This window comes from Telmatherina bonti, assembly GCF_933228915.1.
Source record: "Telmatherina bonti genome assembly, chromosome: 20".
NCBI classification, from domain to species: Eukaryota; Metazoa; Chordata; class Actinopteri; order Atheriniformes; family Telmatherinidae; genus Telmatherina; species Telmatherina bonti.
Genome location: NC_136618.1, coordinates 8390001 through 8417292, shown reverse-complemented (window position 1 = coordinate 8417292; position 27292 = coordinate 8390001). Strand labels below are relative to the sequence as shown.

Genomic DNA, 27292 nt, shown 5'->3' with positions numbered 1-27292 from the left:
AACGGAGACTCTAACTTCAAGGACTTTAAGGGTCTGATAATGATGGTTTGGCCCAGAGATCCAGTGAAATCCATGTTGACAGGTCAGGAGAACACACTCGATATCGGGTGACGAGTGATGTTTTGGCTGCAAGGAGAAAACCTTGAACACTTCAGGCTGTTTTGTTCTGCAGGCTTGTTTCCTGTCTTTACCACAGAGAACATGAACTCATGATGTTCCACTCAGATGGAACCTTCCCATTAATGGTGAAACTAACAACAACCATCAGTCTGACTGAACATTTTATACCCAAACAACACACAGTGTGGATTACTGGCAGATCAACCTCAGCACGAAGCAATGAGCTCTGTTCTGCAGAACCGGGTCTGGAGCAGGGCGTACCTGTTTGACCCGGGCTCTGCCGGAGGAGAACTTCCTCTTCGAGATGGCCGGCTTGCCCATGCCGATCTTCGGAGTGAAGGGGAGCAGCATGGTGGGAGTAACCTGGGATGAAAGCAGAACATGAGGGGAGTCAACAGGAGGAGGACACCAGGAGGCGTCATAAGTGTCTGGCGTTAGGTTTACCTTGGACAGAGGAGGAGACTCCCTGGACGGGGGAGAAGACTTAAAAAGAGGTGAGGGTGGGGTGAGGGGAGGTGGCGTGATGGGAGTTCTGGCAGGGGAGGTCTCGGGGGAGGCCTCGGTGGAGAAAGGCGACTGCCTCAGGCGAATCGAGAGGTCATCTGAAAGCCTGGAGGAGCAGGGAGGAGGTCTGAGGCTCCGTCCTTTCCCTCTGCGGGAAGGAGGAGGTGGACTGGAAGAGGACAGCTGCAGGATGGAGGGAGCGATGGAGGAGTTCATCAGCTCCATCACTTCCATATCTAAAGAGGGGTCTAGGTCCAAGACGGGGCTCACCGGCTCCTCATCCTCCTCCTCTTGCTCCTCAGCTTCCTCCTTCTCACTCATGGGCTGTTGCAGCTCCTCCTCCTCCTCATCCTTCTCTGAAGGCTCAGCATGTGATTGACGCTCATCTTTGGTGGGTAGTGTTGTCATGGCAACAGGTTCAAATAGTCTCTGTGATTGGTTATCATTACATAGCAGAGGTCTGTCCTCCATCCTCACCTCCTCTTCTCCGACACTGGTGGACTCCTCTTCCTGGGGGAGGTTCTCTGTGGAGGGGGTAGTGGTACGAGGTGGGGAGGAGAGTAAGGCAGCCTCGTGAGGGAGGGGACAAGATGAGGAGGAGACCTCCAGAGAGCCAGCTGGAGGAGAAGAAGGAGGCGTGTGCGGTGAGGTAAGGGGGGAGGCAGGAGATGAGGCACAGGGGGGTGTGGGTGACTGGCGGGAGGAGGGAGGACTTGTCTGTGGGGGGTGTGGGGAGACAGGAGATTTCTGGTCCTCTGTCAGTTGGAGCCCTGCAGAAACACAAACCAGAACCAGTTAAACCAGACGGCCATGGTATCAACCCAGTGTGGAGGTCAAAGGCCAGATCCAGCTGCAGGTCCAGCAGGAAACCAGAATCTCAGTCCTGGACAAACAGGACCAGAACTCAGAGAAGAAGCACATGACAACACTTCAGACTTACTTTTTTCACTGGTTGAACTGGTGCACCTAAATTTTTCATTTGGGTTCACCAGCTAAATGTTCCTGGATATCTGCTGCTACCGATTTTTCCCCATTACCAAACCAGTTTACGTCAACGTTATTAGGGTCCGAGCTATACGAAGTATAGTTTTTGTTCTTATTGTTACGGTTTCATTAGACCAGGGGTGTCAAACTCCAGTCCTCAAGCGCCGGTATCCAGCAGGTTTTTGTTGTCTCCATGCTCCAACACACCTGACCAAAATCCATAAATATGTTGTCAAGAAGCTGCTGGAGCCATTTGATTGGAATCAGCTGTGTTGGTGGAAGGAAACAACAAAAACCTGCCGGATACCGGCGCTTTAGGAATGGAGTTTGACACCCCTGCATTATACAGTATTAAACCAGACAACACTTCCCTATGAAAGAGCAAATAATGAACAAAAAAAATTAAAATTTAAATGTTTTCAGAAACAATTTATAAAGTAAATCAAACATCTGTAGCTCCTTAATAAGCTAAATAAAAATAAACAACAGTTTTTTAATATCTTAAAGGAATGTTGAACAGGAAGCAGGATGGGTTCGAGCACAGGACAGCAGTGCAGACAGATTATGGTCGGCAGCATCGGCTCAGAGGCTCCATTCTTCTGAAGAGGACTTATAATCATAGAAGCTGCTCTTCAACCTGGTTGTAGAGTCTTAATGGGGCCGATTTGCAAGCGCTTTTAGCCCAGTTTGAAGATACGATCAGACGTTGCTCGTTGCAAATGTTTCAAATGCTCCACAGGTTTATGTGCATTACTTAAAGCATGTCCGGCACTATGCTGTGAAATAAGCATGACATCGTCGATAAGCTGCATCATGTGAGCAAAACAACCTGAGTTAGAGATTTCCACATCTTCCTTCACTAGAATTAAAACTTATCCAAATAAGTGACATGAGGTGTGCATCGACAAGAATCTGGGGATAAGATATGCATCACTACTGGGCGACAATACGATATACTGTGATATATCAGGATACTATAAGGAAGACAATATATTGCAATTTTTCTTTACTTGTAAACACTGAACACATGCTTGACTTTAGCTTACTGAATGGGAACAGAGGATCTACATTTCACTGCAGAATAAATAAAAACACTGATCTTTATGTACAAGATGAATAATAAAGAAATTAAACTCTGCCTCACCAGTAAAGATTGGTTGTTTGATAAAATCAATATAGTGCTGTTGAACATGAATATAGTATTTTCACACAAAAAATAGCGATATTTCAATCTATCAATATTTTCTTATACCCCTATTAGTGACATCGTAAATTATCAAAGGGTTAGAGTTAATCCAACATCCAATTTGTGAATCAGGACAATATCGCCCGATACCGATTTTGGATCGGACCAAACTACAGAAATCGTAGGACTCTACTGATGTCTGATTAGATACCTCAGCCCTACAGTTAGACCTGCCAAATGTCCAGCACATCTCATACGATGCACAGTAGCGTAGTTGTGCTTCACAAAGGTTTTTACGTCCAAAATGGTCACTCTCTATGACCCTGTATGGACCCTTTAGCAGCTTGTTCAGTCAGCAGAACCAGATGTGGACTTGTGAACTGGGTTTGTGTGTTCTTAGAGAGTCTGTAGCATCAGCCACAGAGTGAAGAACAGATTTTCTGTCAGAACTTTATATAAAATGTGCTTTAAAATCTCATCGATCAACATTTAATTTAACTGGACTTTGTTTTGATGCTGAAAATCTCATCACCATGGCAGCAACTGTAGCTGCCAGATGTTTGGAAACACCTCCATGTAAAACCTTAAGTAGAGCAGCAAGTGATGGCAAGCAGAGAAAACTGCTGACATAAAACATCTGATCCGTCTCAGGAGTCTCCACAGAGGCCTGCCAGACTGATCCGACACGTTTCCAGAGTAAAAATACCAAATCAGCCGCTGGTTACCTGAAAGAGAACAAACTGGAACAGTTGTAAGCTGAGCATCTTCCTCATCTTCCTGTTCTTCTCCTTCGGCTCTCTCAGTAGACTCCACATCTTCTTGACTCTTCTTTGTTTTCTGATGAGAATGTTCTTCTTCTTCCTGCTTTTGGTGAAGCAAAGGTTCTTTGTCCTCCTCTTGTTCCTCGTCCACATTCCTCTGCTCCTCCTCAGCATCCCTCTGCTCCTCTGCTCCTCTTGCATCTGCAGGAAAAAATGCGTATAACTTTGGAAACCCGAACAAGTATCTATTAACAATCTGTACTACATATTCTGATACTCACCCATAGCAGCTGCAGACTCCACCTCCGTTTCTGTCTGTTGCTGGAGGCAAACAGAACCAGGACTAATGGGACCTGAACTCACGTTAGTTCCACACTCTCCAACGGTAGCAGGAACCGGACTAGCAGCATCTCCACCAGGACTACCCTCACAGCTAAGAGAATCAAGACCGGGACCAAGATGGGGCTGTCCAGAACTAGCAGGACTTAGACAAAGACCAGGACTAGCAGGACCAGTAGGACCAATTCTTTCTGAATCCACAGGCCCAGAAACAGGACTTGCATCTGGGCTGATGTGCACTGATTTGTCTTGAGCGAGGGGAGAGGAGATGGAGGCTGTTTTGGGAGGGCTGCCCTGTGAGGGGGCAGGGCTAAAAGGACAAGCAGGCATTTCCTTCGTGATGGTAGCGCTCGGCATTATGATGTCATCTTGACCTGGACCAGTACAGACTATACCAGTATGGCTCGGAACTGTCTCAGCAGGAGAATCTAATTGACAGGTGTGGGTCCGACACCCGGCGCCATCAAGATCAGCTGGGTTGGGACTAACAACAGAAGAGGGGTCAGGTTGTGCAGATTTAACAAGACTAGGATCCACAACGGGGGCCGAAGAAGTCTCTATTATTGGCTTTGCGACGAGACTCAAATCTGGACCGGATGTGGGGCTGAGCTGTACACCAGTAATGGTGGTACTAGTTCCAGTGTTGGGATTATGGGGGCTACCTGTGGGGCTATACTGCATTTCCCCTGCCTGAGCTGGACTATGAGGTGGGGTAACACCAGCTGAGCTGTGATCTGAGGTGGTCTGTGTTTGCATTGGGCCTGAGTGATGTGCATGAAGAGGACTAGCTTGACCAGCAGGACTAGACCTTGGTGGACTGAGAGTGACACCTTCAAAGTGGGGACTCGTCTGGTTGTCATGGTCTGAGGAGACCAGCATGATACCAGCTGTCCCAGTACGGGCCAAAGAACAGTGTGGGGGACTAGGGGGAGAAGATGGAGGGCTGGTTTGTGAGGGATGACAGGAACTCTGGTCCTGTGTGGGACTAATCTGAGATTCTGTGAGATCTGCAGAGCTACTGGTTCTCCGCAGATGCTCAGAGACACCAACAGCCTTTGTTTGGACTGGACTTGAACTAGGTTCTGGCTGACTAGACAAGTGAACCTCCATCTCCTCATCCTGACATGAGATGATCTGGGTGTGCTGAGCCAGTTCTGGTTCTGTGGTGTATCTAACAGATAATGCCACTGGGCTGGCTGGTTCTGCTAGGGGTCCAGTCTCAGCAGGTTCACTCTCAGAGGGTGTGGGACCCTCGCAGACAGTAAGACAGGTGTCTGGAAGAACTGCTGTGGGTAGAAAGTTTGCTGCTTCCATAGCTTCTGTACAGAGTGACGGACTGTCACAGGCTGGGGGTGGACTTCCGTCCGTTAGGCTACTGTGTTCCACTGAAGTGCTGAAGTGATCAAGGCTTTCTGGTGTCTGCAGAGCAGGGGCATCGCAGGGGGTGGGGTCACCAAGGTGGCTCCCTGCAGGGGGCACTGTAGAGCTACCTTCCAGTGTTTTGCTGTCAGAGTGAGGACTCAGTTCTGTGGAGTGGGGCTGTACAGGACTGCCAGGCTGTGACAGACTGCGTGGTCTGGGTCTGACTGAAGACGAAGATGGGCTACATGGAGCTGAACTGGGCCTTGGTGGCGCATGTGATGTGGCTTTCATGAGAGACCTGCAGGAGACTGGTAGGAGGTCCTGGTCCAGTGTAGAAATGTCCCGTGCAGAGCCTGATTTAGGATTCTCCTGATCCAGTGTTGGTTCTGCCTCTTGAGTGGGAGTCATCTTAGGTGATGCATCAACTTGTGCAGGACTGCTTGGTGTAACAGAACACTCTCCTTGTGGAGAAGTGTGCTGAGGCTGCACAATGGTGGTGTTTAAGGGACTACATGAAGTGTTGATCAAAGTCTCATTGTCCTGTTCAGGACTGTGTGGAGAACCGTCCGGTCCAGGCCCTGGGTGAAGGCTGGGAGGACAAAGCTCCTGCTGGATTAGGCGTTGTGGTGGTGGATTTGAAAAGATATGTGATACTGGACTATTCCGTCCTGGACTTAATGCAACTTCTGCTGGACCAGACTCAGACTGAGTAGGACCATGTTGAAGCTTTTCTGGACTAAGGTAAGGTGTGGTGTCTAATTTTTGGCATTCTGCAGAATGAAAATTAGTCGATGAAGGACATTCCTGCAGATCTGCATGATCAGGACAAGATGGTGAGGTGCTTGCTCCAAAGTCTGTTGGATCAGGGTGGAATGGTGAAGAACTATCTTGGTGCTCTTTAGGAATAGATGAGGATTGGGTAAGACTTTTCTGGTATTCTGCTGGTTCAGCATCAGGATCTCTGGGACTACAACTGATCTCTTTAAGAGATGGTTCAGGAATTTCTTGAAGGTTTGAGAGAGGTGGCTTAGGACTAGTTTCAATCTCTTCAGAGGTTGGTGAAGGATGTTGTTTGAGTATTGTGGGAGATGGAAGAGAACTGTAATGGGTTTCTTTGGGAGAAGGTGCAGGTCTTTGATGGATCTCTTCTGGAGGCGGTGTGGGACTTTGATGGATCTCCTTTGGAGATGGTACAAGGCTTTGATGGATCTCTTCAGGAAGTTGCGTGGGACTTTGATGAATGTCTTTTGGAGATGGTACAAGGCTTTGATGGATCTCTTCAGGAAGTTGCGTGGGACTTTGATGAATGTCTTTTGGAGACGGGACAGGGCTTTGATGGATCTCTTCAGGAAGTGGCGTGGGACTTAGATGGATCTCCTTTGGAGATGGGACAGGGCTTTGATGGATCTCTTCAGGAAGTGGCGTGGGACTTTGATGGATCTCTTTTGGAGATGGTACAGGGTTTCGATGGATCTCTTCAGGAAGTGGCGTGGGACTTTGATGGATCTCCTTTGGAGATGGGACAGGGCTTTGATGGATCTCTTCGGGAAGTGTTGTGGGACTTTGATGAATCTCTTTTGGAGATGGTAAAGGGCTTTGATGGATCTCTTCGGGAAGTGGCGTGGGACTTTGATGGATCTCTTTTGGAGATGGTAAAGGGCTTTGATGGATCTCTTCGGGAAGTGGCGTGGGACTTTGATGGATCTCTTTTGGAGATGGTACAGGGCTTTGATGGATCTCTTCGGGAAGTGGCGTGGGACTTTGATGGATCTCCTTTGGAGATGGTACAGGGTTTCGATGGATCTCTTCAGGAAGTGGCGTGGGACTTTGATGGATCTCCTTTGGAGATGGGACAGGGCTTTGATGGATCTCTTCGGGAAGTGTTGTGGGACTTTGATGAATCTCTTTTGGAGATGGTAAAGGGCTTTGATGGATCTCTTCGGGAAGTGGCGTGGGACTTTGATGGATCTCTTTTGGAGATGGTAAAGGGCTTTGATGGATCTCTTCGGGAAGTGGCGTGGGACTTTGATGGATCTCTTTTGGAGATGGTACAGGGCTTCGATGGATCTCTTCGGGAAGTGGCGTGGGACTTTGATGGATCTCCTTTGGAGATGGTACTGGATTTTGATGGATCTCTTCTGGAGATGGTGCAGGACTTTGATGAATCTCTTCTGAAGGTGGTGTGGGACTTTGATGAATATCTTTTGGAGATGGAATGGGGCTTTGATGGATCTCTTCAGGAAGTGGCGTGGGACTTTGATGGATCTCTTTTGGAGATGGTACAGGGCTTTGATTTCTCTCTTCAGGAAGTGCCATGGGACTTTGATGGATCTCTTTTGGAGATGGTACAGGGCTTTGATGGCTGTCTTCAGGAAGTGGCGTGGGACTTTGATGGATCTCCTTTGGAGACGGTACTGGATTTAGATGGATCTCTTCTGGAGATGTTGCAGGACTTTGATGAATCTCTTCTGGGGGTGGTGTGGGACTTTGATGAATATCTTTTGGAGATGGAACAGGGCTTTGAAGGATCTCTTCGGGTAGTGGCGTGGGACTTTGATGGATCTCCTTTGGAGATGGGGTGATATTGTGATAGATCTCTACATAAAGTGGTGCAGAGCTTTGATTGGTCTCCTTTGGAGATGGTGAGGATGTTTTACAGACCTCCTGTGGAGATAATGCAGGACTTTGATGGACCTCTCCGAGAGATTGTGGAGGGCTGTGATGGAGCTCTTCACATGGTGGATCAGGAGATTGATGTGCGTCTTTTGGAGATGGTGCTGAACTTTGATGATTTTCTTCTGATTGTGGTTCAGAATTTTCATTGATTTCCTTTGGAGATGGTACAGAACTATAATGGACCTCTTCACAAGGTGATTCAGGACTTTGATGAGTCTCTCCGAGGTGTGGTGCAGGGCTTTGATGGATCTTTTTAGCACATGGTGCAGGACTTTGATGCTCCTCTTCACGAGGTGGTTCAGAACTTTGTAGGGTCTGCTTCAGAGATGGCTCTGGAGTTTGATGAGTATATTCTGGAGATGGTGGAGAAGTCTGATGTACCTCCTCAGGGGATGGTGCAGTAGTGTGATGTATCTCTTGACAAGGTGATGCTGGACTTTTATGTGTGTCCTTTGGAGATGGTTTGGGACTTTGATGGATCTCTTTAGGAGGCAGTTCAGGACTTTGATGAGTCTCCTTTGGAGACGGTGCAGGGCTTGAATGGGTTGCTTCAGGTAGAAGTTCAGAACTTTGATGGGACTCTTCAGGAGGTTGTTTGGGACTTTGATGAGCCTCCCTTGGAGATGGTGTCAGGTTTTGAATGGTATTTTGTGGAGATGGTGCAGAACTTTGCTGGATCTCTCCAGGAGATGGTGACTTATTGTAATGGATCTCTTCACAAAATGGTGCATGGTTTTGATTGATGTCTTTTGGAGATGGTGCACGACTTTGTTGAAGATCTGTAGGAGCTGGTATAATACTGGATTGAAGGTCTTCCATAGATAATGCAGAATCTTGATGCAGCTTTTGGAGAATGGGTTGTGTTTCCTCAGGTGGGGTACTCTGATGGATCTCTTTGGGAGAAGGCGGAGATATGTGCTGATTTGATAGAGATGGTGTAGGGCTCTGTGGAAGGGCTTCGATAGATGGTGTAAAACCCTGCTGCAAGTCTGTGGGAGACGGTGCGGAACTGTGTTGGATCTCTTGATCAGGTTGTGATGTTGTGAGTTGGACTGGACTGTAAGCGATTTGACAGATGGGTGGAGCTTCTGTGTGACTTGGAATTTGAATGTGTGAAATGGAAGTAGGTGGGGATGGGTTAGGACTTTGTGAGATTAGCTCCACCTCCTGAGGGCTGCAGATGGAGCAGACATAACTTTCAGACCCTGCCCTGCCCTCCCCCGCATGGACCAAGCAGTCTACATGGACACATCTGTAACAGAAGAAAACACCCACGTTCCAGCTTTAGCTGTTCTGCAGCAACAGGAAACACACAATGAGTGTCACACGATGAGAGTGTGTTTGTACCTATAGCAGCAGGTACAGGTTAGATACTCCTGGGGTCTGTAGAAGTCAGTGGCATGGCCACAGAGTGGGCAGGGCAGGGACAAGTCACATGACTCACACAGGAACGGGTGATTTGCCCACTGACCTGATGCCCTCACATCACAGCGGCGACAGACTCTGCAGTTCTGGAGAAAAAGTCAAGTCAAAAATCAAGTCCATGAGTTCAGCACTGAAAGAGTTGGAAGTGTGTGTGTGCATGTGAGTGTTCAACTCACCTTACAGGTCCATCCAGAGCTCGGTGTTTGATCCAAAGGTGGGGTAAGACAGTGTGTGTGGTAAGCTTTATCACAGCGCTCGCACACCAGCAGCACGCCTTCATCACCTCGCAACCTGATGCGCACACACACAGGTTGATAAGTGAACATCAGAAACTTCAAACCATTGTCTGAACCAGCTTCCTCACACCAGGATTTCCCCTGTCATGTTTCTGTCGCCGTAACTCTGAGAAGCCTTGAGGTAGGCCGCGTTCACTCTGGTACCATTTTGTCCAATTCCACAGATAGTTTGGTTTGTTTGGCATCGTGCAAAAGTGCATTCTCACTCTGATGTGGACCAAATAAGGAAACTCCGGGGTCTGGGTTCACTTGCAACTGAACCCTAGTGCGGTTCTCTTGCAATAGTGAACCAAACCAAAGAGAAGTGATGTTCTAAGTGCAACATGCTGGATAGTTTGCTGCCTCCATGGTGCTCAGACTGGACAGACTGTTGTGAAAACTGAATTAGGTTTGAACACTAATGTAAAAACAGAAATCCCCAACAATGAATGAATTCATTCATTGAATGAATGAATTCAATTGTGGAACAAAAGGCAACCAACTTTCAAAGGAGAGCTTTGGAAAGTGCTTAAATAACCCTGAAAAACTGTTCCCGAAGACTACATTAAGAAATGACAGAAAGCTTCTCTAAGAGGATTCAGATTGTAAGGAAGTGGAAAGCTGCGCATGACAATATTCCCTTTGAGCTCATCAGAATTGTGCTGTGTCAGCTGTGTTGTGGTGGTCTGTTGTGTAGAAGAAGGTGAGCCAAAAGGCCAAGTTCTCAATTTATTGGTCGATTTACATTCCTACGCTCATCCATGATAAAGAGCTGTGGGAAGTGACTGAAACAGCCACATCACGAATACAAGTGAGTGACAGGAGTTTCCTTCGCAAGGTGGCGTGGCTCTCGGTTAGATATAGGATGAGAAGCTCAGTCATCTGGGAAGGGTTCAGAGTAGAACCGCTGCTCCTTCACATCAAGAGGAACCATATGATGTTGTTCGGGTATCTGGTCAAAATGCACCCCTGATGAGGTGTTACAGGCATGTCCCACAAGGAGGAGACCCCAGGGAAGACCTTAGACACGCTGGGGAGTTTGTCTCTCTTAGGATGCTCCTGGCTAAGCATGAAGAAATGACCAGGAAGAGGGAAGTCTGGTCTTCCCTGCTTAGAGGCAGGAGTCCATGTGACATGAGCCCGGATAAGTGGAGGAAAATGGATGGATGGATGTAGTTAGAAACAGTCCAACACTCTGTTTTTACATCATTTAGTGTATTTACATTGGAGCATGCTTCTGCAGTTGTTTTCTGTTTTCATGAAACAATTAAAGAAATGATCAGGACCGTTAATCTAAACATTTTTTAGATTTTAAACATATATTTTAGAACAAGTTCTACTCTACGTTTATCTTTAAATACAGAATATGGATCCTGACACTTAATCCATACAGAGTAAAGATGATGTGTGTGTTGTTGCATTAAAAGCATCAAATCCACAACGATTCTGTTACCTGCAGCTTCGACACACTCGACACTGAGGACACTGCCAGCCGGCCCGACACAGAGGGGAGGGGTTCAGAGGAGGATCCAGGCAGCTCCCATGGTAACAGTTACCACAGCAACAGCACATCAACAGGCCACTAGGCTCACCGCCACCCGAACACAACACACACTGTGAGGAGACTGCAACACACACAAACACAAAACCTAAAACCACGGAAGAAGAATACGCTCGGAGCAAACGCATCATGACATCACAGTGATGTCACAGTGTGTACCTGTGTGCGTATGCCTTGTACACAGTGTGAGTCTCTGGTTCCAGTCCTGATGAGCTCCAGCAGCAGCAGCGCAGGGGAAATGGTAGCTCCGCCCACAGCCCGTTGCCTGGCAATGCAACGATGCACCAAGGTGCTGGCAGAATACACACACCTGGACAGGTGGAAGAGGGCGGAGCTTAGGCAGGGTGTGAATAACTAAGAGGCAGATGGCTGATTGATCCGACAGTTAAACCCACCTGAGTACTTCCTGCATCAATGGCTTTATCCACATAGAGCAGAGACTCACCCTCCCCTCGATGCACCCCCTCTGACCAGGCAGCACACTGGAGGTGAGCACAGCACTGACCTGCACACACAAACTGTCATGTTAGCACACACACACACTCAGAGAGGAGGAGGAGCAGGAGGAGGAAAAGGTACCTGTGGGGTCGAACAGTGACTGGACATTGATGTCATGTGGAAGGCCGATGGGTCCGAGTTGCTTCATAAACTCTGAGGAAGACTCTTCATCTGGAAGATCAGCATAGAGGTTAACAAACACACACACACACACACACCTGCTGCTGATTGCGCTGATCAGATCAGGTCACATGATCAGTGGAGAAAGTTCAGCTGAGTTAATCGGACTCACCACACTGTTCGGGACTGCTGCACCTGTGCAAGGCACACACACACACACACACACACACACACACACACACACACACACACACACACACATACACGGTTAGTTCATCACATCATTTCTTCTTCTGGGAATCGAACTGTAAACGGGAAATTGTGTCACTCACGTGGATGGGGCTTGGTTGCCACGGTAGCAGTGGTCATGGCAGTCGCTGTCCCTTTCGGAGGAGGCGCGGCGGTTCAGGATGTGGAGCGGGATGTAGCCGGGCGTCGGGCCGAACACCACCAGCCGACCCTGTCCCAGAGGAGGCTGGTCGCCGCGGTAACAGAAGGCACACTGCTTCACACTGCAGACAGAAGGTGTGGCGTTTGTGTCAAAAGTCCTTCTGCGGACGCACCTGATCAGGTAAACATCTCAGGTCTCCTCTGGGTCAACCACTTTGTTTACAGCTCAACTCATTTGCATGACGGAAAGCCCTGCTGCTCCTGTTACCAGTGTACTGTTACCATGGCAACGGCCGCCTGTAGTTCAGCTCACACTCAAGAAATTCTAGGTCAGAGGTTCAGAACACACCCCTATTTCACCTTCTACTGGGCTCTGGTTCCAGTTCAAAGCTCCTGAACCTACCAAAAACCAGTTTGTTTCCCACTAAACAATGGTGTTGATGGAAACACCTCTGATCGTACATTTGAACCTACAGCGTGTAGAGGACCACCCATCGGTTTGTTGTCAGGATGTAAGCGTTGAAGAGGAGCTGGTGGTGGTCCGGAGGTGGTTCAGATTCCAATCAGACGAGGAGCGGCAGAGTAATGTTTCTGGAAAGAATATCTAGAAGAGGTCCCTACCAAAGGCTGGAGCACAATGGATCTGTTTTGTGCACAGAAGCGACACTAAGTGCAGTATGAAGAGTTAAGCTTCAACCTTGACTGTCAAGCTGCTTCCATCCCAAACACACACATTTACATGCAATATGCCTTTTAAAGAAAGAAAGAGAGAAATGATACAGTATAAATCAGCAACCTAACATTTCCCCGAGGTAGAGCAGGACGGCATCACGCAGCGGCTAAACACACCCGACTCAGAATATCAGTCATTGAGAAAGAATTTCCAAGTAAAACAGCAAACGTAAACAGATGTGACTGAGCTTCACGAGGGGCTGCAAAGCATCAATTAGGCTCCACATCCAGATCACTCTGATCGATCAAACACTGGAATAAAACCAGAATGCTGCAGTGTTGTAGGTCTAAATCACAAAGCAGAGCCAGACCCAGAACCAGAACCATGACAGGAATTCGGAACTCATTGATACACAGACAGATGTGATCAAATGCTAATTAGCTAAAAGTTGAGCTGGGAGGGAGCTACTCTGGCCAGCTGGTTTCAGAAGAAAGAGAACAGGTCAAACACAAACACAGGTAAGAAATTCAGACGGCATCAATTCAGAGTAAATCTAAAGCACCAGCACTGCCGCAACACCTGGACCTCTTTAGGAGCTGTAGGACTCAGACAAACATCGCTTGTCCTGTTTCCTTCTGAAAATCCTCCAAACAGAACCCGAATCTGTTTCCAAAAACTGGTTTGAGGTGAGAAAGCTGGTCTGTGTTACACTGCAGGGGGTTGTGGAGGCTAAACTGCTTGCAGGAGGAGCTGTTCATCAGTTTACCTGAGCTCAGCCTAAACCTGGTTCTGCTGTGGGCTTTCAGACAGGAGCAATCACTCACCGTTTTTTGGCGTGTTCCAGTACGGGGGTGGGTGAACCCCCTGAGTCCTCCGATAGAGAGCGCTGGAACAGGGGGGACAGGGGGTCCTCATCCTCATCCTCCAGCCGCAAACAGGGGGATACTGAAAGACTAGACCGGGGACTCACGTCAGGACTGGCTCCATCCTCATCTATCTCCATAGCAACCCTACTAGGACTGGAGTCAACCTCCATGGGGGAGGGGCTTTGGCTCAGGCCGGGCTGCTCCTCCTCCACTGGATCAGGATCTGGTCTGTGAGCTTGGATGAGGGCTGGGGAGGGAGGCAGGGGGCTGACCCGAGGGTCTCCCCCAGGACTTGGAGCCTGGAGCGGGGAAGCAGGAGCAGAGCTGGGTCTGTCCTCTTCCTCAAGAAAGGGAGCTGGTTCTGGGCTGGACTTTGGGGCTGCGGGGTCAGGTTGAAGGGGACCTGGGTCAGGATCTGGCTCAGGATGCGGACTGAGCCTATCCGGGCTGGGTTCAGGGTTTGTGTTGGATTTTCTCCTCGAAGTGGAGCGCCGGCGTCCGGGTAACTTCACCTCCTTCGTCTCTTTCGCCTCCTTGAGCTCCTTCGTTTCCTTAGTCTCTTTCGCCTCCTTAACCTCCTTCATCTCTTTCCCCTCCTTCCCCTCCCTCGTCTCCTTCACCCCCTTGGTCTCTTTCGCCGCCTTTGTCTCATTTATCTCTGTGGAAAACACACAAACCATCAGTTCAAGAACCAATATGACAGAACAGGAAGATGCAGCAGGTCAGGAACATTGACCCTAACTGCTGCCTCATGAATTGTGGGTAAAATTGGATTTTTTTGGGGGGGTAGGCACCCCACTTTTACAGAGGTACTGATAGACCATGTAAACATTGTCAGCATCACACAAACACAAGAGAACGTCTAAATTTTGCTCTTCTGAAGGAAACTGACAGCAGGACTTGACATGAACACACAGGCTGGTAAAGGTGATGAAGACACTGCCTGAGGGACGGTGTTTGTTTGTTACTTTTACTGTTATCTGTCAGATTTGAGATAAAATTCTCGAACAGAAAAAAAAAAAAAATACTTTGGAGTTTTTTTTATGTTTTGCACACTAAAACTTTTTCTTTTTCAGCTCCTAACGAAGCTACAAATAAAACATTCGGTAAACAGCCTGTAAACTGTTGCTGTCGTTCTGTTTCTTCGTTATTTCAGATGATTTCATTTTCAGAAAAAGAAGATTCTGACAAAGTGAGTTTAAGGCCACATTCACATCAGGATAGTCTGCTAGACTCGGCTCAGCTGCAGGGGGGTGTATCCATGCCATAGACCGTATGTGAAAGATGAACGGAGCCTCCGGCGGTTAATAGTAAAGCCTATACGGAAGTGCATAAAACTGCAGTTCCCCCTTCATCCACAAGGGGCTGCAAAACAGAGCGAATCTCCATAGACTCCCATGTTAAAAAGACCAACTTCACAGGAGAAATAAACATGTTCACAGCAGAAATAAACATGTTCACAGCAGAAATAAACATGTTCACAGCAGAAATAAACATGTTCACAGCCTGGTAAAAAATCCATTTTAGGTTTAATAGGTCAGGTTTACCTTCATGACAACTGTGGGGGGAGTGAATTTCTTTCTAACTTGCCCGTTTAAAAGTAATTTAATCTAGAAATTCGGCATTTTTAAGGGCATGTCCTTTTGATTAACAGGTACCAGATCTCCCGCTTTAAGTCAGAAGAACGTAGAACAACCACGGATTTTAGCCGGCTAACAACGTGACTTAGCTTTAGCCCGCTTACCTCCGTTAGCTGGTGTGATGGCCAGACCATTGGCCACACATATAAAGGCGGTAAAAGCACCACATTGTTAGTTGTCTTTATATTTAAACTTAGTTTAAATGCTTTGGTTTCTTTGTGTTAGCGCACACATCAAGGAGCCACTGTATTCTCAACTGTTTGCGTTTTGGTTAATCTTTCTTTTTACGGGTGCTGAAAGGATTAGCTTGGGCACTGGGGGGCAGGAGTGTGCGCAGGTGGGAAGCCAGTGAGCAGGAAGTGCCACGGGCCTTTGGGAAGACCTCATCTTCAGAGGGGGAGATTAAAAGTTTAGTTTAGTTTCTTCAAATATTTGTTCATTTTCTTTCCCATTTTTGAGTAGTTTGGGTTTACCTTTTGTTAGGAGTTTTGTTAAGAATAATTGAGCTAACAGTTAGGTTCTGTTTCTTTGTCTAGTTTGTTAACATGTTTAATGTGTTACCCCATATGTTTTGTAACTGGTCTGATCAGCCAGTATTTAAGTTCTCCTTTGTTTCTTGTTTGTCAGGTCAGTATGTTTTTGTGTTATGTCGATTATGTTCCCTAATCAGTTAGTTTAGTTATTTTCAGATTTTGATTTAGGTTTTGCTTAGTTGACCTCTTTTAAAGGCCTAATTCATTTATATTGTTTGGGCAAATAAAACCCTTTTCCTTTGAAGCCACCTGTGTTCCTTTTCCTTCGCCAGCTTGGTCCCTCACAGCTGGTTAGCTCCTGTTATCTCCAGGTTTGGCACATTAACATTTCCCCAAATGAAGCGGACTTTCCGAGCAAACGGACTCTGATTTGAATCAAAAAGGCGGATGTGGATTTCCCTACACGATCCTGTCAATCTGCTGGATTCAGGGAAGAAGAGCGGTTCTGTCTGAGGTCCAACATGGAAGACCAGCCTCACTTTCTCCAACATGTCGCCACATTTAACCTTTTCTGTTTCTTTTTTTAAACAGGAGATCTGCAGATAAAGTTGGTCAGTTTCCCACCAGGAGGAAAAGCCGAATCTGCAGCTCATTGGTTGTTTACAAGACGGCGGCGTTTGGTCTGGTTTGTGTTCGTCTGCTGAAGTGTAGAGACAGAAACTGAAGTCGGTGATGTAAACAGGCTGAAAACAGGAAGCTTCCAGATGTTTCTGTGCTCCAACCGTCTCCTCCACCAGCATCATCATGTCAGCTGCTCGTCTATAATCTCACACTTTCACAGGATTTAGGAAGCTGAGTTTGTTTGTGAGTTTGTTCGTGTGTGTGTGTGTGTGTGTGTGTGTGTGTGTAGCTCTCGCCTATAAAACCGTTTAATGTTTACAACAGTGTGACTGGTTAGAAATTTGTCGTTTCCACTTTTCCGCGGATGTAAAAGATTCAACTCGGCCGAATGGACGCTTTTGAGGAACAGCTGGTGGAGCTGGTGGGGAAGTATGTAAATAAATACAACACGTGGCAGATAAACCCCCCCACACCAAACCCCGCCCAGACAGATGAAGTTTCTCATGAGGTATGACATAAACAAGCCTAAACTAACCGTTCTCAAGGTTCTTGGCACCTTGAGAACAAAAACAAAGTTCTCTGATATGCAGAGCCTGACGATGCAGACAGCTGCTGCATGTGAACACCATTTCCATCCTTCATACGTCATACACACCTGTCTTATCGGGGTGGTTCTTCTCCGCGGCGTCCGTGCTCTCTTCATCGTCTACCTGTGCTCGGCCTCGGCTCCGCCCCCTGCAGACACACACACACACGCACACACACATTAACAGACGTTTGCTCGTGTTCACTTGTCGTTCTTTAGAAATGAAATGATAAGAATCTTTCTGTTGTCCCTCTTTAAGCTCTGCCTGTAAAAATGTTTGACAGAAATACGTCCTGACATGTCAGAATCTGACCCGTTTCTCTAAATTCAGCAGAACCCGGACTGGTCCACAATCTGTGAACGTCTTAACAGCAGAAACCCTCCTGCAGGAGGATCTGGAGATGAAAAATTCATGTAGCTGAAGTTTCCAGAGACTGGATCTGGTTTACATTTCAGACACAAACCCGGTTCTGCTCAGACGTTTCAGTCACTGGGAGTCAGAACCTTCAGACCATCTTTAACCAGACCGGATCTTCCCCAGACCCAATATTCTCCAGATTCTGAGTCATCTTTGTCCGTCTCTTCAGGCGAATGATGGCGCTACCTAGGGCTGGGCGATATATTGAATATACTCGAGATATCGTGGCTAATCCCTGTGCGATATCGAAAATGTCCATATTCGTCATATTCGAGTATCCTGTTGACACGCAGTTGTTTTTAGCTGTGGGCGGGGTTTCCTCCCTCCTCCTCGACTCTGCACCGCTTTGCACAGAGAGTGAAACCAAGCGCACCTCTTTACGTACATAACGTGAGCTACGTGCTACGTCATGAGAGGCAGCGTGGAGCCACTGTTGCCAACTTGCCGACTTTCTCTCTAAATCTGGCGACTTTTTTGTGAAAAGCGACAAATCTAGCGACTTTTACTGGAGTTATTGGAGACTTTCCTGGTGTTTTGGCGACTGACTTTAAAGCGCATATTGTAAAGTTATTGTCGGAAGGAGAGTCTCTCCCCGTCCTAAAGCACTCAGTCGCTCCGGCTGCAGCTGCAGCCAGTCAGAGGAGCAGAGAGGACACCTGCACGACTCCACCTACAGTCACAATGAACAGCCAAATCCACCACTGATCCCGTTCTGGATTACAGAGTGGGACGTAAATTACAAAGTTTTTCACGTCACGCAAAAATAATTAATTATATTTGATTACATTCACAGCCTCTGTCACTGACTCACCTCATCCACTGTGTGTGACACAAGCATATTTATCTAGCTCCTCATGTCTCTAGGAAGTACAGAAAGGAGTGGGAATCAAACCCTGAATTAAAAACTGGCTGAAGCCGTTTATTGGAGACGATACGAAGACATTCTGCCAGGATTATAAGGCTGATTTCTACACTAAACTCTGTGATTAAAAAAAATACACGACAACTCAAACATATCCATAAAGCAAAGCCTTTTAATAGTTCATCATTTGAAAAGTCCCCCCTAGAGCACCTATTTTCATACGTTGCATTTGTTACATCATGCAAAGGCACTTTATTTTGTTTTAAAATTACATGTTTCTGCCACTGCTTTAACTGTTCAATAAATACGGTTTTGATCAATTTGCTTCGTTACAATTTCATCCTTTGGCATGAATGTTTAAAATCAGCATATCTTAATGCAGTATGAACAGTTATGTTTTAATGGAGACACAAAATCATCTTACTGATGTGATTGTATGCACCAAAGCATTCATTCAAGGCTGAGGTAAATATCAACATATATATCGTATATCGTGACATGGCATAAAAATACCGGGATATTACTAAAAGGTCATATCGCCCAGCCCTAGCGCTACCTGCTCTCTGAGTTTCGGACCTTGGTTCTGACTCCAAACCCCTGTAATGGTGCTGGACAGAAATCCATCTGCACTTCAATGTGTTCCCGGCAGCACCAACCCGACTTCAACAAAAAGAACCGAACTACTGATCAGGAACCAATGAGAACTGCTGCTCTTCATCACTCCATCTTCACATCTGGTGTAAATGTGCAGGTTGGGTGTGTGTGTGTGTGTGTGTGTGTGTGTGTGTGTGCAGCATCTCATCCGGCTCAGGACACAGTTTAACTTTACATTTACATTTACAGACATGTTGGGAACTTCAGAAGGAAACATCCAGAACCGAGTCAGGAATCAAACCAGCAACCTTCTGATTAAAAGACTAACTGACCTCCTGAGGAGGCGTTGACCACACAACTATGTGTGTGAGTGTGTGTGTGTGTGTGTGTGTGTGTGGCAGTGAGTAAAACCAGGAGCAGAGTCCAGAACACACCTTCTTTCAGACTGTTCATTACCCAGAATGCACCTCCACCACTTCCTCCCCAACACGTCTCACCACAACACACACACACACACACACACACACACACACACACACACACACACACACACACACACACACACACACACATTGTTCTGTGTGTCTGTGAGGACCCTTGCTGACATCCTACACTTCCAGGACCTAAAACCTGAAGTGAAACCCGATCCTGAGCAGAACCCGACCAGGCTGAGGCAGTTTAGACCCGAGCCTTCAGAACCGCGGTGAACACACATCAGAACAAACCGAACCGCCCCTTGATGACAACCGGGTCATTTCAGAACAGATCCAAATCTCATCACCTCATATCTCAGGTTTTCCACAGGACCGAGCAGGTTCTGCTGGTCCGACAGGACATCTGATACCCCACTGAGAATCTATAGTGGTTCTTTGATTCTGGTGGGTCGATCCAGTGGTTCTGTGGGAGTGGAAAGTTTTTTCATGTGTGGACAACATGAGACGGGTCTGAGATGTTCTCCAGAACTCTGATTAAATTAAAGCGATCCATAAATGGGCTCAGTTTCTTGGTTCTGACAGCCAGCTCACTTCAACCAGTCATACCAGTAGCACCAAATTCTGCCAAGCTGGTGCTGCTGGTCCAACAGCGATAAAGAGCTTTCACTAACAGTCCAGTCCAGCAGGTTCTACTCATCAGGAGTTTGCAATGACCCACTAAAAGTCCAAATCCCAGTCAGAGGAGTCCAATGATCCGCAGAGCGAAGACGGGTCACTATAAAGGGACGCGAGTGGATCGTGGACTCCACGTGAGACGTCCAACTGAAGACGTTAAAATATAAAATATAAAACTGTGTCAGACGCAATCTGCACGTTGTTTCCAACCGTTGGCATGGAAACAAATCAAATCTGAAGCAGCTTGGATCGGTAAAAACCAGTTCTGTTTGGACCACCGGTTTTCTTCTGGATCATCTGATGTCATCTTGAAAACTTCATAATCCATATGTGTGGTATCTGTTTGTTTTATTAGCTTTTTATGTAAAAACACATGAAGAATTGTATCCCAGTGAGCATCTAGACGTGACGTTTTCAGCCTCAGTTGTCAGATTATGAGGTTAAAACCATGTCAAACGGATCCATCTGCAGATACAGCAGCATAGAGACCAACCAGAAGAAAACAACTTATTACTGACAAAACTTTGTAGAAACGACACACAGATCAACAGCGACAAAGCCTTTTCTCCTCTGCACGGCATTCTCTCACGTTTTAGCTTTCAGGAGAAAATATTGGCATCAAACAAACACAACAGTAAAAATAAAAGTAAAAATATTTACATTTTTACACTTTTCCCACCAATATTTACCGACTATCGTAACAAAACCAATTCAGTTGCATCATAAACGTCTTCTTGGTTTTATTCCAGCCATAGAGGATCATTATTTTCCTGCATTTCCCATCACTTATTGATCTTTGGCTGTTCCTGATTGGACATAATTGTCATATTAAGCTCTCTGATTGGTGGAAAGTCTGACAGAAAGTGATTTAATCATAATTTCCAGGTGAAAATAGAGGTCTCTTAGCAACATAACAGTTATATCGATCCAATTTTGCTTTCATTGTAAATATGATAATTAAAAGTGTTATCACTACATATAGAGTCTCTGAACAAGACGTTGTGGCTGGATCGTAAAACTCCTGGACGAGACATGAATGCCTGTAAAACATCCACAGATCGCCTGAAGGGTCGGAAATCCATCACAATTCACAGCATCACAGTTAGATGCCTGGCGGTAACGCTCGGGACGCTAGTGGAGATTTAACGGTGAATAAAACATTCATTTCTGTTTTGGACATGTCTACCGTTCTGTTTTTGTGTTCAGCGGTTCGTTTTATAAACTAATGAACAGAAGCTTGTCTGGTTTGAACCGTTTTCACTCCGAATGCTTCTGTAAATGAAGAAAGCTCGTTGCCCATCCGACACCAGGGTGAACCAGAGCGGCGCTAGAACGTCCCGTGTCCCACAAACACAACACGACCCAACACTTACTTCTTCCTGGATTTGGGAGGAGGAGGTGGTGAGGGAAGAGGAGGCGGCGGCGTGGGAGGCGCAGAGCGGCCGTTGCTCCCATCTTTCCGAGGTCTCCCACGAGGCCGCCTCTCAGAGGCGGGGCTAGTAGCTGCGGCCTTGGCCAGCTGAGCGCTCCGTCCGGCCCGTGTGACAGGAGGGGGCGGTCCTCTGTCCCGAGGCTCCTGAGACTGAGCCTCAGATGGCATTCTGGGTAATTCAAAAACAAACATGGAGTCAGAACAAGCTGGTACTGGAACCCATCTGCAGCCTCCAGCTTCTGGTTAAACTGGTTAAACTGGACAGAGATCTATATGTAGCACCGGAATCATAAAACTTCATCAGAAACCAAAACCGAAGTTCTGCAGCTGATGTACGGCGCCGTTTGATAAGTGACCAGTTTGGTGTTCTGGTACCAGGATTCCTCAGCAGATCCAGAACACGCTGACCCACCTAGACCAGTTGGAGCATCCTGGCAGGGACAGACACAGAACTCCTCACAGTAGGGACACCCAAACAACACCAGGTTCAGGTTCTGAGGACTGGACCCGACCCAGATACGGTTAAAGTTCTGATGAAGTGTTTCCTGAGGTGACGGCAACTGGGTTAAGAGCAGAACCGAGCCCATAAATCCTGAGAACAGACCTGAAACATGCAGGAGCTCAGCGACCCAGTGGCCCGCTGACGGCCCAGTCATAACGAGCAGCTCATTCAGCCAATCAGAGTGTAGCGCTGACAGCAGCCAATCAAAACACGCGAACGGAAGGCAAACTTTTCAACACCATGACGATGGAACAGCTGATCTTTGTATGAGAGCGTCACAATAAATCATTTTTAGATTTATGAACATTTTGGTGGACATTTTACAGCATTTAGGATTTTTTCTCTGTATAAAAAAAAAACAACTAAAAGTTCACGTCGGAGAGTTCGCTGTTCAGAATAATCACAAAAACAAGAAGTTCTGAAATGATCTTAAGTTATTAATCAATTATCAGACAAATAACTGAATAAAACATGAAAATTAATTTGGACTTTCCCCGGATTAAACGTCAAACTAGGGCTGGGCGATATGACCTTTTAGTAATATCCAGATATTTTTATGGTATGTCACGATATACGATATACATCTCGATATTTACCTTAGCCTTAAATTAATGCTTTGGTGCAGAAAATCACATCAGTAAGATGATTTTGTGTCTATATTAAAACATAATTGTTCATACTGCATCAAGATATGCTGATTTTAAACATTCATGCCAAAAGGATGGAATTGCAACGAAGCAAATTGATCAAAACCGTATTCATTGAACAGTTAAAGCAGTGGCAGAAACATGTAATTTTAAAACAAAATAAAGTGCCTTTGCATGATGTAACAAATGCAACGTATGAAAATAGGTGCTCTAGGGGGGGACTTTTCAAATGATGAACTATTAAAAGGCTTTGCTTTATGGATATGTTTTTGAGTTGTCGTGTATTTTTTTTAATCACAGAGTTTAGTGTAGAAATCAGCCTTATAATCCTGGCAGAATGTCTTCGTATCGTCTCCAATAAACGGCTTCAGCCAGCTTTTAATTCAGGGTTTGATTCCCACTCCTTTCTGTACTTCCTAGAGACATGAGGAGCTAGATAAATATGCTTGTGTCACACACAGTGGATGAGGTGAGTCAGTGACAGAGGCTGTGAATGTAATCAAATATAATTAATTATTTTTGCGTGACGTGAAAAACTTTGTAATTTACGTCCCACTCTGTAATCCAGAGTGGGATCAGTGGTGGATTTGGCTGTTCATTGTGACTGTAGGTGGAGTCGTGCAGGTGTCCTCTCTGCTCCACTGACTGGCTGCAGCTGCAGCCGGAGCGACTGAGTGCTTTAGGACGGGGAGAGACTCTCCTTCTGACAATAACTTTACAATATGCACTTTAAAGTCAGTCGCCAAAACACCAGGAAAGTTTCTAATAACTCCAGTAAAAGTCGCTAGATTTGTCGCTTTTCACAAAAAAAGTCACCAGATAAAGCGAGAAAGTCCGCAAGTTGGCAACAGTGGCTACACGCTGCCTCTCATGACGTAGCACGTAGCTCACGTTATGTACGTAACGAGGTGCGCTTGCTTTAACTCTCTGTGCAAAGCGGTGCAGTCGAGGAGGAGGGAGGAAATCCCGCCCACAGCTAAAAACAACTGCGTGTCAACAGGATACTCCAATATGACGAATATATACATTTTCTATATCGCACAGGGGACTAGCCACGATATCTCGAGTATACTCGATATATCGCCCAGCCCTACGTCAAACTTCTGCCTGCGTCGTTCGCCGTTTGTGGTTCTGGTTGGACAAACAACCTGGACTCTATGATATCTCTACGATGACGTTTTCTACGATGTTTTCCCAACAATAAATTAGAAAAATGTTCCAATCCACAAATTTTCTCAAACTTTCAACTTTTCATTAAATTTAATTTCTCTTAAAGAAGCACTTCAACGTTCAGACTGTAAAATCCTGCATTTCTGGCTTGTGTTGATGATACAGAGACGTTTATCATGAACATTCCTGCCTCGCAGAGTCCAGGCGCTGAGAAAAGACGTGGCGTCACTTCACAGCTAAGCCTTGCTTTGCGCAGCGTGTCCTGTTGAAACTAGGCATCAACACGCTGGCCGTTTCCAACGCGGCTGATTCATCAGAGACAGGAAGGGACGGAGGGAGAAATTAGAGCAGAATCAACATCACACTGACTTTTACTGGATCTAGAGAGCTCAGAGGAGAGAAAGGATGAAGTGAACGCTGGATAAGTCGTCATTTAGAAGCGCCTCACTGAGAAAACCTGACAAAGTTCAGCAGCGTTCCTTATAAGTGGGCTACCGTTTGGTTCCAAGCTACAGAACGTCTCCAGGAGAACCCAGTTCTGTGTGTTTTCATACTGTTTGGTATTCTGTCATCCGGTGTAAAATCCCGCCCCCTCTTTCTCGTTCATGTCGGCCATGTTGTGGTCGTGAAGGGGATCAATAGATCTCTGGTAGAACGAAGGTTAAATAAAAACTAAACGAACTGGGATCAGATCTGAGCTGAATCCAGGTCCAAAGTTCCTGAGTTTCCACTCTGCAGATAAAACCAGTCCCTGCTGAAGGACTGGGTTTTTACAAAAGAGACCCGTCCACCAAAAGACCCAGAACCAGAACCATGATGGACAACATGATGACATGACATCTGACAGACTTAAAGAAAAAAACACTCTGAGCAAAACTTCTTCTAAATGGGACGCAGCCCATGTTGGTTCTTCCATGCACCAAACCTTCTGCAGCATTTCTGGACAAACGGATATCGTAAAGACAGAACACACGATCTGTCGTAAAAGCGGAGACATGTTCAGCTTCAAACTGCAAAGACGGACAACCAAAACCTGAACGTCATCATCACTACATAAGCTGCAAATTATTTGAGATTATCTGAATTATATTTACTTAATTTACCTGCATGGAAACAGTCAGATGAAACGATGCATAAATATTACATTTCCAAACATCGAATCTTTTCCATCATCAATAACATCATATCTGTGCGCCATCTCAAGCAGAACGAGGAGATCTACTTCTGCCAACTGTTTGAGTTTCTCCGAACTCTTAGGGAGAAACACTCACGGGTTTTAATATGACCTGCTTTCTAGAACGGGTCCTTGGTCTTTAGTTGGATGTTTCCATAATTTATAAAACAGCCTTAACATGAGTGTTATTTTCATGACGGGTTATTTTCACAGTTTAGATTATTTTACGGTGTCTTCACACCAAACACGGTTTGAGCATCAAAAACGCTCAAAACGCTGAACGCTCGACACTAAACTCCCATGCCCTGCTCCTGCCGCATTTGCCGCTTGTCGGGATCAAGCAGCAAACACGGCGGAAAAGAGAGGGGAGGGGGAGGCGGCGCTATCCTTCCGGTCAGTTTGAATGTTGGTAAATTCGGCTTTATTTAATAAACAGAGAACGTCGTCGTAGGGCGTCTCAGCCCCGTGTCTGGGTTCGCCAGATAAATCGTAACTATTCTGGGTTTGGTGAGTTTCACCATTTAACTCAATGCTGATCGCTCTGATTGATTAACGCTCTGTATCAAGCTGCAAAAGTTCGGATTTTCCATCTCTGCCGTTTGCGGCGCGTTCCGCGCGTCAACCTTATAAAAACCATTTAAATTTTCGGAGCGTCAAATACTGAAAACGCACCACAAGAAAGCTTAACGCGCCTCTACATAGGCTTTACATGTAAACCTGATGCTCAAAACTCGTTTGGTCTGAACACACCGTTAGAGTTTATTTTGATCCACATCACCTTCATCAGGACGCCTCACATAATTCGAAGATGCACCATCTGGGTATACTTTCACCCAAAGAAAGCAAAAGTTGGTTAACTTGAAAAAACTTGTGGCCAAAACTTCTCCAACTAAATGCAGGATGACGTTCTGAAGTATCTGAGAGAAACAGACTTTAATTCCTCAGAAGTTTATTTCCAAAGGAAAACAGGTTTAATGCTGCAGCTGTTTCTGCGTTGTTTCATTATGATGAAACAAAGACGGGATTATTTCTATGACAAATGATCAGATATCAAATTTCAAATTCTGGTTCTGTAGTTGGAGAGGCTTCGTGGTCAACTGGATCTGCGACAGTTTAAGATCCGCCACCGACATCTGAACAAGCTTTAACAAGAAAACTATTTTACTACTGTCTTCCCCCTTCAGGAGAGTCAGACCTCGAGACGAGGAACGCTTCACATTCAGACTGAACCGGAGTCAGACGTATTCCCAGAATAACACAGACAACCGGTTCTGTTTCACCCAGACTGATCCAACACAATTTGATTCTGGTTCTGTTCGTGCAAATTCAGTAAAGACCAGATATCCAAACGTGTCCTTCACACCGGTGTTGAGAAAAATTTGGCTTCAGTCCTTTTGTTGATCTGAGAAGAACATTAGCAGAGTTAATATAAGGCTGCATAACGTTCAGAACCAGGCCAGAACCACGCAGGCTGTGTTGGACCACAAGCTGGTTTATGATTCCTGATCGGATCATCAGAACAACCACTGGGAATAAACAAAAGCACACCTGTGTTCGGCCTTACAGCTCTGAGTGCAGCATCCTCACTGAAAATCAGGATGCCTCATCTGACCGGAGGCGCTAAACCATTTTACTCAGCGACCAGCTCGATCCAGTTCCATTTGGGAATCAGAACCACAGACGACTCAAACTAAATCATCCATTTAAAGCTCTCCGCTGGAAAAGAACCGCTCTATGAACCCAACTCATCCGAACAACTCAATCCACCAAAGTTCAGGACACACACACGTTTCCACCCAAATAGTTTCAGAGTTCACTGAACTTCATCTACAAAACATCTCTTTAAACGTAAAAAACATTTCTTTTAACGTGCAAAACATCTCTTTAAACGTAAAAAACATTTCTTTTAACGTGCAAAACATCTCTTTTAATGTACAAAACATTTCTTAAAGTACAAAACATCTCTTAACGTACAAAACATCTCAACGTACAATACATCTTTTAACATATAAAATGTCTCTTTAAATGTATAAAACCAACATTTTCATGACTGTCTGAATCCATGATGTGTTCAGCATTATCACAAACAGATCAGCTGACCGATTGATCAATCCACCGCTGCCTCACATGCTCCAAAACATCCCAGTACCACACAGAGACCTGCAAACTCGACACCACCCTGACCCTGGATGTGGATCAGGGATGAGATGGAAACAACATGCATGTCTATCGGTTCTCTGCTTCCTCTTTGTTTTCCAGGTTTGCACTGAAAACTGCAAACGTACCATCATCCTCATCACTGATGATTAATCTTTTGCCACAGA

At 46.0% G+C, this 27292-nt stretch overlaps 1 protein-coding gene across 2 annotated transcripts in view; it reads right to left on the bottom strand.

Annotated features, from left to right (window-relative positions):
* The window catches only part of LOC306770754 (histone-lysine N-methyltransferase 2C-like), a 72768-nt gene that overhangs the window by 44261 nt on the left and 1215 nt on the right, over positions 1–27292 (bottom strand). For both annotated transcript variants that reach the window (XM_079259677.1, XM_079259678.1), the window contains exons 2-16: positions 21417–21644; positions 17130–17209; positions 13699–14398; positions 12144–12323; positions 11984–12006; positions 11773–11862; positions 11589–11698; positions 11353–11503; positions 11086–11257; positions 9534–9648; positions 9280–9443; positions 3837–9184; positions 3520–3756; positions 565–1394; positions 382–483 (exon numbers count right to left, since the gene is read on the bottom strand). In XM_079259677.1, coding sequence (XP_079115803.1) covers positions 382–483; positions 565–1394; positions 3520–3756; positions 3837–9184; positions 9280–9443; positions 9534–9648; positions 11086–11257; positions 11353–11503; positions 11589–11698; positions 11773–11862; positions 11984–12006; positions 12144–12323; positions 13699–14398; positions 17130–17209; positions 21417–21643 — 8529 coding nt within the window. In that variant the 5' untranslated portion in view covers position 21644. The remainder of the gene's footprint in view (positions 1–381; positions 484–564; positions 1395–3519; positions 3757–3836; positions 9185–9279; positions 9444–9533; positions 9649–11085; positions 11258–11352; positions 11504–11588; positions 11699–11772; positions 11863–11983; positions 12007–12143; positions 12324–13698; positions 14399–17129; positions 17210–21416; positions 21645–27292) is intronic.